The sequence below is a fragment of the Phragmites australis genome, chromosome 7 (genome assembly GCF_958298935.1).
Source record: "Phragmites australis chromosome 7, lpPhrAust1.1, whole genome shotgun sequence".
NCBI lineage: Eukaryota > Viridiplantae > Streptophyta > Magnoliopsida > Poales > Poaceae > Phragmites > Phragmites australis.
The window spans coordinates 38,611,862-38,626,707 of NC_084927.1; the positions used below are offsets into that span (position 1 = coordinate 38,611,862).

The window sequence follows — 14,846 nt, forward strand, 5'->3', positions numbered from 1 at the left end:
GACGATTTGCCCCGATCTACATGTTTGTGAGTTTGTGGCTGTAGGTATTTGGTTGAAAAGCCTGTAGAAAATCTTTGGAACCTGTGATTACATTTAGAATCAACTAAACTTGCTTAGTTGTTCTTAGTTTTCAATTTCGTGTTCCAGCCGGACTATCCGGTTGAGCTCGGAACTTTCAGAACCCGGAAGTTCTAGATTGAACCTGGAGTATCCGGATTCTGTTAATCCGCTGTGAAGTTTTACTTTTTTTAGGAAACACCTATTCACCCCCTTAGGCGACACATTCAATCCGACGTGTGGAACACTTAACTCCTTCTGGAATGCTCCGGCGTGCACAACTTCATATCGCCGGACCATTTGGCGTGTACAAAACACCTGAGAAAACACCCCGGCATATGCAACTGCCTCAATGCCGAACTATCCAGCATGTACATTTTTCCTAAGACTTCTCCAATTCAATCAACTTCTTCATGTATGACATCCATAAGACCTACTAAGGCATATACTTGACAAACATGTTAGTCCCATTGACTATATTGTTATTAATCAATAAAATCGCATACATGCCCTAAAAGAACCATGTTTGCTACACTGGGCGATCAAGGCAATTGACAAACTTCATCGCGCTTTCTTATGGAAGGGAAAGAGGTAAATGGAGGGCATTGTTTAATCACCTGGTGGAAGGTATGTCTCCCACACAATCTTGGAGGCCTTGGCATTCATGATCTTACTTCTTTGAGCTGAGCTTTACGTATGAGATGGTTGTGGTTGCAAAAAACGTAACCGAATAGGCCGTGGGCCGTATTCAAGTTGTCGTTGCACCCCAATGTTCATACCTTGTTTGCTATCTTGGTGATAACCACTGTTAGGGATGGGAGTAACACTATGGCCTGGACTGATAGATGGGTGGATGGGAAGGCGATTTGTGACTTGGCCCCAACCTATCGGCTCTTGTGCTCAAACGGATCAAGAATCGACGCACGGTGCTGGAGGCTTTGATTGACTTATGCTGAGTCTTTGACATTCAGGGTTCTCCTTTGGTGGCTACCCTCTTTGAGTATCTTGACGTTTGGGATTTGATCTCTAACATCACTCTACTGCCGGGTGTCCAAGATGTGCATCAATGACGGCATTTAGAATCCGGCCAATACTCAACTAGGTCAACATATGTTGCTTATTTTCAGGGTGCTACTCGTTTTGCACCTTGTAAACACATATGGAAGTCATGAGTTCCAACCCGCTCCAAATTTTTCTGATAGCTTGTGGTGCACAATAGATGTTGGACATCAGATTGTTTGGTGCGAAGGGGACTACCACATCCAACGAGCTGCCCTCTTTGTGATCAGCTGGGTGAAACAATTCAACATCTCCTAACGGATTGTATCTTTGCTAGACAGATCTTGTTCTCCCTATTTAGGCAGTTCAGCATGCTTGATATTACTCTGCGGACTGACAACATATTTTGTAATTGGTGGATGCAAGCAAGCGCTAGGATTATGAAACCAATGCGAAAAGGATTAAATTCATTGGTGATTTTGGATGCGGGTTGATTTGGAAGCATCACAACAATTATGTTTTTAATGGTGCGGCTCTAAGCGTGCACGCCATCCTCCAGGAGGCGGGTGAGGAGGCCCAAATGTGGACTGACACTGGAGCAAAGGGGTTGGCGCTACCGCAAACCGGTTGTAGTATTATGTCAATTTCTTAGGGATCATTTTATTCTTGTGTCGAAGGCACACTCATTCATGTAATACCGGGAGTGTTTTGTGGGTGCATGTGTGGCTTGTATGACTATTTTTTTTTCCTCTCTTAATGTAATGATGCATATCTCTCCTGCGTGAAGCAATTTTGCATGTCTAATCCCACCACTGACTCCATCCTAATAAGCTCCCACTCCCAGTCTCAATTGCTGTCAAACTTTTGCATAATTTGGAACTCGATCGGTTCTTACAGTAACTGCCTAGAAGAGTTTGTATCACACCCCTGCTGCAAGAGCTGCTGGCGGCTGCTGTTGAGGTTTGTATCACACCAAATATGCACCCAAGAGGATTCGAATGGATCATAACAAGACTGCTACCGCCATCCACAGGGCACCATTGTTCGCATCTCATGAATAGACTCAGCTCGACAGCTTTGCCGCAGAAAGTCCCATCAGTCCTGATACAGAATGTAGATAGTGAGGAAGGTCAATTATCTTCCAAAATAAATAATAACGGCTAAACAAAGTAAATTTGAAGGAAGACCAAGCTAGAGGCAGGTGTGGAAATTCCCTTTTTTTTCGTGAGTGCACAAACCAAACAACCAATTCTGAACTATAATTCCGTAACAGCTAAATCCAGATAAATCCTTGAAGAATGAAGCTGTAAAAGTATGATATTTTCTCTTTTTTTTTTCCGAATTTCACTTTTGCATTGTCCGACAAAGGATTAATAATACCAAATTATGAACCATCTCAACAATATGATAATGGATCAACAAGTGCAATGTCATCTAAGATTGTTGTGCCCTTAACCTAAATATCAAACCAAAACTGAAGGAAAGGAGGGGAAGGGAAAAAAAACAAATAAATCTGATGGTAGCAAGCAAAATATGGCATGCTCATCTGACTTTAGTGGTGAGAGGTCTTACTTCACATCATCTCATCAGTACTCGCATCCAGACAGGATTGCATCGGTTTATCTGTTCTGCAGAATCACCAAGAAAAGAGTATGGCACTCATGTAATTTCCAGTCTGGCAGTCTGCCCCATGCTGTACTCTTTTTCCCATGCCTCAAACAGCATAAATGGCTTGCTAGATGCTATCGTCCATATATCTCGAATCAAAATGTTTGCCATGTTTCTGCAGTACCCCTTTTATGCCTAGCAACCAGCTTAGATAACCTCCTATCATGAACAACTTACAAAAGGGTTGAATGTATTCGCCTTCATACATTATCAGCTCCATTGTGTTCAAATATTTCCTATATTTCAAATGCGGAAGCAATCTCAAGTCAGGTGTTGAATATGTAAGGTAATTCTGTCTCAGAATCAGATTGACCACACACAATTACCCTATCTCAGGAGAGCACTTCACACGGGAAAGACAAAATAGAGTTTCGCATGGCATCTGTAACTTTCAATTTCTTGACGCATAACATACTAGGGCATACTGTGGTTTGTTGGACTTTTAGCTTAATTGTCTTCTCTCCAATTCAATAAAAATTCTTGGATATCCATTTCCCAATAATCTGATGAGAACTGAATGAGAAAGGAGCCATAGTTATCATACATGAAACCTTTTTAAAAAGGAAAAAAATGCTGCGGTTTACTGCACAGGGCAAGGCTATAAAGGACGCTAAGATAAAACAAAGTTAAAAACAATAAATATCAAACCATTAGAAATTGGAGCTGGTGAGTTACTATCATCTACAAAACACCAATACGTCACTGATCGAGCGTATCCGCATCGGATATGGTATCCGATACAGATACAGTATCCGATACAGATACGGCTAGGATACGTATCTGTCGCATATCGGGAAAATAAGAAATAAAAATAAAAATCAGATACATCTCCGATACGCGCATCCGAAGTGCCGTCGCCATGTTGGGAGAGGAGGAGACGGAGGCGGCGGAGGGGCGAGAGGAGGCGGTGGCAGGGATGAGGGGACAGAGGAGGTGATGGGCCGATGGGGGCGAGGAGGCGGCGGGCCGACGGGGGCGAGGAGGCGGAGGCGGCGGCGGGGGCGAGGAGGAGGCGGGCCGGTGGGGGCGAGGAGGCGGCGGGACGGCGAGGGCAAGGAGGCGGGAGGCGGTGGCGGGGCAGGGGGAGGAGGAGGCAACGGGGCGGCGGGGGAGAGGAGGCGGCGGGCCGGCGGGGGCAAGGAGGCGGAAGGCGGTGGCGGGGCGAGGGGGAGGAGGAGGCGGCGGGGGAGAAGAGGCGTTGGGTCGACAAGGGCAAGGAGGCAGAGACGGGGACGTGGGCGACAAGGAGGCGGAGGCGGGGGCGAGTGGAGGAGGCGATGGCGTCTGGGTGATGACTGATGAGGAGCCCCGGGGGGTGGGGGTTATTTAGGGTTAGGTAGATGGGCTAGATATCTATATGGGTTGAATAGCAGTCCAATACATCTAACCCTTTATTTTTTCTTTTCGTTTTTTCTTATTAAACAAGTGATGCATTTTCTGCTATTATTATATGCACCATATTAATTATTTTTTTTAAAATCAAACGTATCCACGTATCGGGGTTTTTAGAAAAATGGCGTATCCACGTATCCGTATCGGCCCGATACCGATACGCGTATCAGTATCGGTGCTGCCTAGACTATCATCATGCTGTCACTATGGCTGTCTGACAGGCTAGTCATTTCAATTGGTTTGAGCTTCATTACTTAGAACTTTGTTAAAACTAAAGGCGTTATCTTAGATGACACATATACCTTTTTTACTAAGGTTTAATTTATAGCTTGGTTAATAAGTTATGTTGGGCATCAAATGTCCTCCCCAATGCATTGAATTCTATATCTTGAACATTGGGGCATATATCAAACACAGATGCATATTCAAGTAATGAATAAAAAAAGGTCCAAAAAGGAAGAAGAAAGATGGATTAGCTATGCTGACATGGTTGAATGGTATTTTGATAACCTAGAGATAGTTAAGCAAACAATATGCCAAAAAGAAATAAAAATAGCATACATGTCTACTGCTTCCATTACCATTTATACATATATATAGTCAGTAAGAGTAAGAACGCATGCAAAAAGGACCTGATTGAACGTACAATCCTGACTCGGAGTAAAAGGGTTTACTGGGGAGGGTACATATCTAGTGCAATCCTGACCTTTTGTTTCGGCCTTTTACATATCAAATCAACTAGAAAGATGCTCAGAAATATTGTGGAAGTAGCCCTCAATGTGATCTACCAACCAATATGATTCAAGTTCAAACTAAATTCGTGCTTAAAAGGTAAAACAGAAGGAATGTGGAGAAAGGGTTACACTGCAACCCAGACGCACTGCCAAAAATTCCAAGAAACAAAAACACTGTAGGCATCTGACAAATAAATGGAATACTAAAAGTTGCAAACGCTTTGCAAATACCTGGGAAGAGTTGTCTGCACACATCAGTGAGCTTCTGTACAATTTTGCAGTTACAAATTGAGTTGAGCAGTAAATGGGAAGACAAGATTGGCCAACACAAAGCAACAGGTAGCAATGGAGTGCAACAGACCAGAAATTTAACACGTAAGAATATCACACTTCCCCAACAGCTAACTGCAGAACATAATACACGAATAAGTCATCATTATATCGTACATCTTTCGCAAAAATTGAGGACAAGATAAAAGAATGACATGCTTGCAGCTACAAATTTGTAAGATTTGACCAGTGATCTCTAAAATTGGAAACGGACTTTATGCACATGCAAACCTCACACGAGTTACCAGTAAATCAAGACAATTGAAATGGACTACACGCATGTGCAGAGCTCACACAGGTATACAAGTAAATAGGTATAGTGGAAATGGATATGCATTTGCAACCATCTAACCATAATGTTATAGGAAAACATTAGTCCTTTTCTTGAGTGATCAAAGAAAAGCTTAAAATCTCTGGACCAAACCTTAGTAGACTGAAACCATGCTGCCGAACCACATTCATGTTTCAGTGTTCTGAATGGACCACTCACTGAAACCTCAGCTTTAAACTCTGTCCCGGACAAGTCAAGGTCTTGGAGTTCAAGATGCTCGCTTGCTTTCCCATTAGGCATAAACTTAGCATTAGGTGATCCAGAAACATCATTTACATCCTTTTCCTCACCTGCATAGTTTCAAACGTTTGAGTATTATAAGCACACAAATAAATGGAAGGCATACATGGTACAAAAAATGTCCAAACTCATAAACCAGAAGGCACAAATGTAGCCACTGGTAAGCAGGCAGATAATTAACCTGGTTTTGTAGCCATAATTACATCCAATCTCTTTGTTAGTAAGGACGTTCCAGGAAACAACATCAAGTTTACATTATGGAGTTGTTTCCTTTCATCGTCTTCAATAGGTTTGAAACCGAATCCTGACACCCATGTAGTAACCAACTCTGGGATGGCAGAAAGGACCAACATCTTAACATGAAATGATCTCAGCATCTGTATTAGAGGAAAGGGGAAAAATCACATGGTGAAATGTAGATATTATTATATCAACAACATAAAAAAAGAATGTTGACTCAGTAAGAATTTTTTGGATTTCACTATAAAATTAGCAAAGAATGGACCCAGCAAGTATTTAGATGGAGGAAGGAAGTTATCATGGTAGACAATCATGAGAAGTCCATAACTTATTTCGGTACAGTTGTAAAGTTTTGTCTGTTTTCCTATTCCAATGTACCTTTTCAATGATGTTCATTAGTCTTCGGCACATCCCTTGACGTCGACAGTCTACAGAAGTAGCAATAAAAGGCAGCTCGGCTGCTTTGGTTCCATGTATCCTGCATGAGAAAGAAATAGAGAATTCTTTAATATAATACTCGAGGAAAATGGAAGAAACAATTGCCATGCTTACTATTATTTCCTGACATAAAACTTTCAAGTATTTGTAAATTTTCTGATAGCTAACATTCATGAGCTCAAAATTTGCACTTTGTTAGTTGTAAAATATATCTTAAACCGACAGAAGCCATCAAAGCAGTCAATGACAAGCAAGTGGATAGAGATAACAAGCATCAAATTCAGTTAAAGAATACTTCAGACAGAAAAGAAAATCCAATGTCTAACAAAGACTTGATCAACAAAAGGAATTACCTGATAGAAGCTACACATAAAATCTCATCACCTTTCTCCAGGGTTAAGGTATAGAATCCCTGATAATCTAAGCGAGTAAAGTTTGATCTGACGAGAAGTGCTCCATGTTAGTAAACTTCAAAATTGCTCAGTAAAATTATCGATACAGATTCAAGGTTCCTCTGTAATATCAAGAATTGACCCTATATCAATTGAAGTGCATTGAGAAGAAAAATATAATAAAACCAGCTACATTATTTAACTGAACATCTCAAAGCCTGTCTCTGTAGTTTAGCATACCAGCAATTTTGTCAGTTCAATTTTCCAGTATAACATGAAGAAATTAATCACCAATTCCCCATAGTATAAGTGTTCATGCTAACAGTGATATACACAACATTAGTGTGTGATATCTTAGCCTTGTACTTCCCCATATTGCGCAAGAAAATTTTATAAACTGAAAAAGATGTAATGAAGATATGGGGAAAAAATTACAAGGGAAGGAGAAGGAAACTTACCCCTTATTGTACAAAACATGAGGTATCATGTCCACACCAGTTCTAGGATCCACCATACGAATGAAACATTCCTCCAATAGAGTAAGAGCCACTGCTAGTTTCGTATTACACTCTGTCAAACGGGCAATCCTCCGAAGAGAATGTAACTTCTGCCCATCACTGTTGCACCTCAATATGGACCATGAAAGCCCATTGTCGAGGATATTATCTATTCCCACATGATTGTGCAGTCCTATGAATATCTGTTAGCAACAAGGGCAGAAAAATGCTTTAATAGGAAAGAAAATGAAGAGTAGGAAACAAAAATATTTGAAACCAAGAACTGCAGTATGTTAAGTGCGCAAAAAAGGTGCTAAATAATATGGATATTTCCAGTGTTCCATGAGAGGTTGATTACTTTTATCCTACACGGCCATAAAAATTGGCATTTGAGTTTTGAGGATTCAGAAAACAAGATATCCAAGAGGTTAATCAAATTCTAATATCCAGGTTGGTTTGATTCTTGTGAACCACATAATATAGATGTACTAGTGTCAGTCAGTCCTCGGTACTAATACACCAACCTAAGCATTCAAATATATGAATCCATTGTGTCAATGACAAAGAATGAGAGCTAAAACGTAACTACAATTTCAACGGGTATGATAAATTACAAGTTGGATATATTGACTAAAGCATCTTGCACAATTCACCATCATCTCGACAGAAAAATAAATAAATATTACCTCCTTACAATCTCCCCCACAAAACCATGTGTCCGATCTTTTGCCCTCAAAAGTTAGCTTCTCTTGCTCAACGCAAGTGTCATGGTCTGCCAGTGAAAACAAAAGCATATCAAATCGAATTAAGGATAAGCATTGGAAGATTTCATATGTAATGCACAATGAAGAATTGAAAATTGGTTAAGTTAAACAAGACAAGAAATTATCCTATGGCTTTTCTTCTCAGGCCTTGGGAGGGCTTCAGCTTCACCTCAAAGCAGCCAGAAGCTTAAGCACTAGCCAACAGAGCACAGCTAGAGGGGCTCAGCCCCTTTTACACTGAGAACTGAGAAGTTGAATCCCCTCTAAAGCAGCTTCTGTGATAGCTGAGAAATCAATTTCTGGAAGGAGATATTTTCACCAAATAGTGCCTTACTTAGATCAACGCAGGCAAATGAAAATCGTTCCATAAAACAATGTGATGATTAATGAAGTTAAGCAACAAGTTAACATAAACTGGCAAACTACCCATCCAACTCTCAGGCTCTCAGCTACTGCACCACAAAGCACTATATAAGGATAGCAGTATAGAGGAAATGGTGCAAATGACAAGACAAGGCGAGGGATAATAAAATTTTACATGCATCTCCGCACTGTAAACATTTGAAGATAGCCGAGAATGTTGAAACCTCCTTTTCGCTAATGGATCCCCCACAGATCTGACAAGTGCAGTTATGGCAGTACCAACTACCTTCTGGAAGCTCCTGCATTTGTAAAGGAAGAAGCACAAATAACAAATTAGGAAACAACTTCACATATTGATTAAGTGTTACTCCTATAGATACACAATTTTTGGAACAAAACATTGCAACATTAAGGGACAGCAACCTTTGAATCGAAACATATCTCTAATCAGTGTACACATAATGGTACCAACAGGAAGCTAGATACCTTAGCAGACAAGCAAGCTTGATGATATGTTGATGGGCAATTGTCACAGCAAAGTAATTCACCACCATCTCCACAGAAACCACAGGTATCATCATTTTCATCTATTGCCTCAACTTTTCTACCACATGAATTGCTTCTCCTGCTCATAAATTCAGCAGACCAAGCCTCAACCTGGCACAAAGTGTATGACTTTCCGGACTGTAGAAAGAGGCCCAAGGATGACTTTGGCAGACTGCAACCAGCATGAGCCTTGAAGTCAGATACAGATAAGGTTTTTGTGCAGCAATTGCAAATAATGCCTTCCCAGGTAAGCCGCCCATCCTTTACAACTTTATTGCTCTTCGGATCACGGTACTGTATAACATCTTTTACAGTAAGAAAGCCAGTGGCAATCAACCAGCAGATAACAGTTTTTCGGGCCAAACTTATTCTCTTCCCACCCAATAGGTTTGTGCCTGCTTTTCCAGTTGTTCTTAAAAGTAGCTTGTTACCTCTCTTTTGGCATTTAAGCTTCTTGAACTTCTTTGCATCTGAAAAGCCCGCAACAAATTTATGGCAGGAGACAAGATCCTTGTTTTTCACTATAGCTGTGATCAAAAGGTCGTCATCATTGATCCGCAGCTCACGGGGTCTTTTCTTCACATATTTCTCCCAACCTTTAAGTTTCCTTTTAGCAGTGACTGTCTTGCAGGTTTGTGACTCACAGGTTTGATCAGTTTCCAGAACAGCAGCATTGCATTCATGGGATGATTCAACAGGAACAATATTGTATGTTGGACCATTTTGTATACCCTTTGAGAATTGTCCATGGGATGACAGCAACTTTTCTTGGACCTTGTCAGTAGGGCAGGACACGGTGGCATCTGACTCCCTTCCAGTACAGTGGGTTTCTGAGAACACAGTGCATTCTCTAAGTTCTTCAATCCTCCTCTCACTCTGTAATGTACTCAGTTGCTTGCACTCTGAATGCACAAACATGTCACAGTTGTTGCTTTGGTCATTTCCATCTAGCTTTTCTGATTTCCATTCAGCTTTCAAATAACTTTTCAGTGTGCCAACACCTGAGCACATACCATGTTCTTCAGAGTTATTAATGTTTGCTGCGTCAGACATGTCCGCGGTTGCTACATAGGCCTCATGGTCAAACACATTTCCCGTAGAAGGTTGCACAAAGCTTTGAGAACACAGCCCCTCTAGTCCATTTGCATCAATATCAAATATCCTTTTGGACTTCTTCCTTACCATCTTTACAGAACTATCGACAACCTTTGCTTGAGCATAAATTTGCCTTGTATCATCACCTTCATAAACTTGATTTTCTGTTTGGTCACTTGCGTCACAATTCAGACTCTTGGTGCAGCAAAGCTTTGAGTTCATATCCCTATTGTTGATGTCTTCCGCATCATGGCAGCTCTGTAAAGCCTGCTGCCCATGGTAGCTCTCAGTTGCTAGTGTGCTGCAGTCAGAGTCTGTGATCACTGGAGTAGATTGAATCATTCGGCTGGCCAACAGATCACCGGCTTTGTGCATGCTCTTACTTTCTGATGACAGATCCGTGATGTCATCAAGAACAAAGGTTGAACTGTCGACAGCTCTAAGAGTTTTACGTTGCTGCAGAGCGGTGATTTTCCTACTGATGAACACAACAGCTATGAAAGGGTCCAAAATCTCCCAGCGCTGAAGCAGCGTGAGTGCATTTTGCTGGTTCACAAGCATCTTATCAATGTAGGCCATTGTATCTGTTAGGTCCTTCCAAAATGCATCAACATCTGACCACTCCTTTGGATACCTTCCCCTTTCTGAATCTGCGGAAGCTTCATACAATTTCTTGCCACAAAATTTCCAAGCCTGAGTTAGTGAGGTATGAACCGCTTCCCTGTTTGGTGCTGTGAAATAGGATGCCATCTTAGCCCTGTCATTCCTTTTTCGTGGCTTGATAGTCCATCCAGCATCCTTGAAAAGGCGATGTGCGTGTGCTTCCAGCTGGTCAGGAAGATCCCTGCCTAATGTCTTCTTGGAAACGACAGCTGCCGAGCCGGAGTGTTGGTTGCTGCATCCATGAACTTCAACATCATCCATCGAACTAATGTTTGCGCCAGGCGTACCATTCTGGCAAATGGCCTCAAGTTCGGCAAACTGACCAGGGCTGAACCAATATTGGGCTTGCTGAGGTACCGTTGCAGTATCATGAGCTGCTTTGCTATAAAGTGGGTATTGTTCTACTCCTCTATGAGATATATCCGCTGTACTTGTACATAGGAGATGGGTAGCGTCAACCATCTGCCCTTGGTCATAAGTTAAGCACGTGTTACTCGGGAATTGCTGCTGATCGCTGAGCCATTGATGCAGAAAGGGATCAGAAAGAGTGCCACTTTGGAATTCTGAAATCCCCGCTAGTGCTTCTATGTAGGAAGGCATGGGATCATCAACGGCGCTAGTGCTGCTGCTGCCACCCAACACAACCGTGTTGCACATTCCAGCTCTGACGTCTTGAGGTGCTTCTTGCGTGTGCACGTCCAAAATGTTGTCAACAAGATCTGGACTGAAAAATTGCTGTTGGTGGTCACAGAGCCCGACCAGATCGGTTGCACACTTAGCACAAGCCTGCCAGTAACCAATGAATCCCTGCATCGCAGCATCCAGCTGGGCAGATGCCCCATTTTGTGCAGCATGAGAATGTGCATGCTCCTCGACCTGGAGATCCACCTTGGGGTCCATCTGATGAGGCCCATTTGGCTGACTATGACAATGCGTGTGCTCTTGATCCATGCTGAGGTCCACTTGAGGCTGTGGCGCAGCAGGGATACCAGCAGGCTGCTGTGGTGCATCGAAGCGAGCAGAGGAAAACATGGACGTCTCCGCCACCTTGAGCTGCCTGGTGTTGTCCATGAATCCGAGGTCCATTTCGCCGGGCAGATGGGCCTCACAGAAGACCTCCTTGAATACTTGAAGCTCCATGAGCGATCTGTCGAAGGTGCTGTCATCCTCCATTCCCGTGATGTCCTCTCCGAAGATGAACCTCATGGCGTCGTCCTCCTTGAACCCCAGCATCTGGTCCGCGTTCCCTCCCCCGGTCATGTCCTCGCCGAAGATGTAAGAGCTAGGGACGGCAACGGGGAGCGTTTGGAGGGTGGCAGCAGAAGGGGCAACGTCAGCAGCAGATCCAAGGGGTGCCTGAAATCCGGGTGGCAGGCAGCAGAATTGGGTGGGATGGAGGGGCGGAGCAGCTGAATTCCAAGCACAAGCGGCGGGATTCGGGAGAGAAGAGGGGGTGGAGCGGAGCGGAGCAAATCTGTGGCGAGGGGCGGTGAGGAGCAGCGAGATCCGAGGCTTCCCGCGGCGTGGCTCCACTAACTAGGGTTTGAAGGGAGGGGAGGTGGGCGTGGACTCGATGGCAGTGAAGCTCTGCCGAGTCTTAGGGGAGGGCGCGGGGAGAGGAGATGAGATGAGATGAGATGCACTCGTCTGCCTCAACGGAGGAGAGCAGCCAGCAAGCCAGCTCTCTCTCTCTCTCTCCAAGCTTTCAAATATGGCACAGTATCGTGTGGATAGTGATTAAAAATCTCAAAAAAGTTTGGTTGGGCGATATTTTTGTTGAAATGTTATTTTTTTAGTTTCTGGTTTTTATTTCTAGCTGTTGATTTTTTAATAATTTTTTAGCATTTATCATACTAAAAATTAGAAAAACTCGTCTCAACTAGCTTATCAGCTTTTAATTTATTTTCTAACCAGACAGTTTTTTTAACTTTTTAAAAATTAGGTTTTCAACTTTTTAAAAACCAGCTTAACAATTGGTATGTTTAGTTCGGCTTCTGGTTTCCGAAAAATTAAAACCAAAATAAGCCAACCAAACACACAGCCTTAGTATTTTCAACTCGAACAAACCCTAAATAAAACTTTTATAGTAAGTAGTAAGAAATAACAGGGAGTATCTTCCTTTTTAATTTCTGAGAACACATGGTTAGGTTAGGTGCGTATGGAAGTCAACAAATAAATCCTAGTAGTAATTGTAGGAAAAGAGAGGCCCGCCCAATATGTAGTGTAGCTAGGACCGGCCTAATGAACTAGAGCAGGCCCAAATGCTACCATGCCAAGCCCAGAGTAATCCTCTAGGACCGGCTGGCCCATACATACTCTCTATCTTCTCTGTTGAGTGGGCCTGCTGATACATACTGCAGTGTTCGACTGTACATGTATGACCAAGGTAAACATGCATGCGTACTGACCTGCTATTATTTATATATATTGAACGCCGACAAAGCAAGTGCAGCGACAGCATTATATATACTCCATTCACGCAGTAGCTACCTATATGGAGTATATATTATTGTGCGCGTGGTCCAACTCCAACAGCAGGAAGCGGTTAAGTGCGGATCTCCACCAATTCCCGAGTAGTGGCCGACGGTTATCCTTCTTCTTCAGAATTGCATACTTAAAAGTCAATACTAACGGCAAAAGGCAAAAGAGGAATTGATGGAGTGTTAGGTGTGTGTATATATATATATTACTTCCTCCGATTACAAATGTAGGTCATTTTAGACTTGTATATAAGGATTAAAAAAGCAGATTAAATAATCTGGTTACTCTTTATTTATTCTGCATTGAAAAAGATAACTTATTCATTTGTGAGAGTGGTAGCATTTATTAAACAAGAGCAAGATGAGAATAAAAGAGAAACAAATGTATAGAAGTTCAAAAATGATTTATATTTAGAGTATATTTGAGGAGGCTAAAACGACTTACATTTACAACTAGAGGAAGTATTACTCTAAAATATGTTTTGCATAGAGATTACGCAGGGGAGCGTATGCCCTCGCTCCTATTTTTATTTTTGTTTTATTGCAGTTAGGTAGCATGTGTCTAAAGACGAATATTATATATATCTATACTTTTATAAAATACGCAAGTTATGTAAGATCCGATCGATCTATATCATCTATCTAAGTTGATTAAACGGTCATCATATAAAGATGAACACCGTTTCTCCTTTAAAAATACATTTAATCTTTCATTATTTATTTTCTATACCTAGACATCCAATATTTATCTCCTATACATTCTAAAAATACATTCAATCTTATATTATTTACATTCTATACCTAGACATCTAATATTTACCTTTCATACATTTACCGTTAGATTCTCCAGATGATGCGTTGTCTCCTGCATTTCACCTATAGCATCGGGTTTCTCTAGATAGTGCGTCGTCTCTCCCACTTCGCCTACAGCGTTAGATTTTTTCAGATGGTGCGTCGCCTCCCACACTTCGCCTACGATACTAGCTTTGTTTGAGAGACAATCAACCAATTAATTAAGCAGCTAGATAGCGTTTTCAAAGCAGGTCACATCTCTGATTAATGGTGACAATCGACACTTAGAACAGCTAGATAGCTCCATTCCATTCCATTTCAATTGAATTGAATTATACTCCATTCCATTTCATCAACCTTTTAATTTCTTTTCCGACAACTAGGTAGAGAAAATGCATATTCCAGCCAAATTGAAGGGCCGGGTTAATTTAATTTTACTACTAGTAGTAGTAGTAGTACATGTACGTTGTAAATAAGTACATGTACTCAATATATATAATTCTGCTTGCTAATCAAGGTTAAATTAGGTTTCTCCTCTCTTTGCTGTTAACTGAAACCACAGTCTGCACTGCACCCTAAGTACTGATCGAATAATGCAGGCACAGTACATCCACGGAAAATGAATCCAAGGATAAGAAGCAGCAGGTAGATAGATAGCCACCAAACAAGCATGCACGCAGCAGTACTAGGGATTGGATCGGAGCAAGTTCCATTCGATGGTCCAGTGGCAAAGATGAGTTTTTTCGGTGTCTCGTCGTCTTTCAGCAAAAAGTCTTAGGACCATACTAGCTAGTGGGAGGATGCTGCATATAATTTATCATGACA

The 14,846-nt window shown here is 41.9% G+C and overlaps 1 protein-coding gene across 5 annotated transcripts; it reads right to left on the minus strand.

The window, feature by feature from the left end:
• Positions 1-1,906: 1,906 nt before the first annotated feature.
• On the minus strand, positions 1,907-12,441 carry LOC133925339 (increased DNA methylation 1-like). 5 transcript variants are annotated; one of them, XM_062371278.1, is made up of 12 exons: positions 8,932-12,441; positions 8,621-8,744; positions 8,005-8,090; positions 7,280-7,521; positions 6,783-6,869; positions 6,370-6,469; positions 5,933-6,128; positions 5,605-5,801; positions 5,082-5,255; positions 3,051-3,237; positions 2,629-2,960; positions 1,907-2,157 (listed from the first exon to the last, which is right to left on the minus strand). In XM_062371278.1, exons 1-9 carry the CDS (start codon positions 12,007-12,009, stop codon positions 5,235-5,237), a joined length of 4,131 nt encoding a protein of 1,376 aa, XP_062227262.1. In that variant the 5' UTR covers positions 12,010-12,441; the 3' UTR covers positions 1,907-2,157; positions 2,629-2,960; positions 3,051-3,237; positions 5,082-5,234. The 5 variants fall into 5 exon arrangements, with proteins under 5 accessions (XP_062227262.1, XP_062227263.1, XP_062227264.1 ...); XM_062371279.1 differs by lacking the exon at positions 3,051-3,237; XM_062371280.1 differs by lacking the exons at positions 2,629-2,960; positions 3,051-3,237.
• Positions 12,442-14,846: the final 2,405 nt, after the last annotated feature.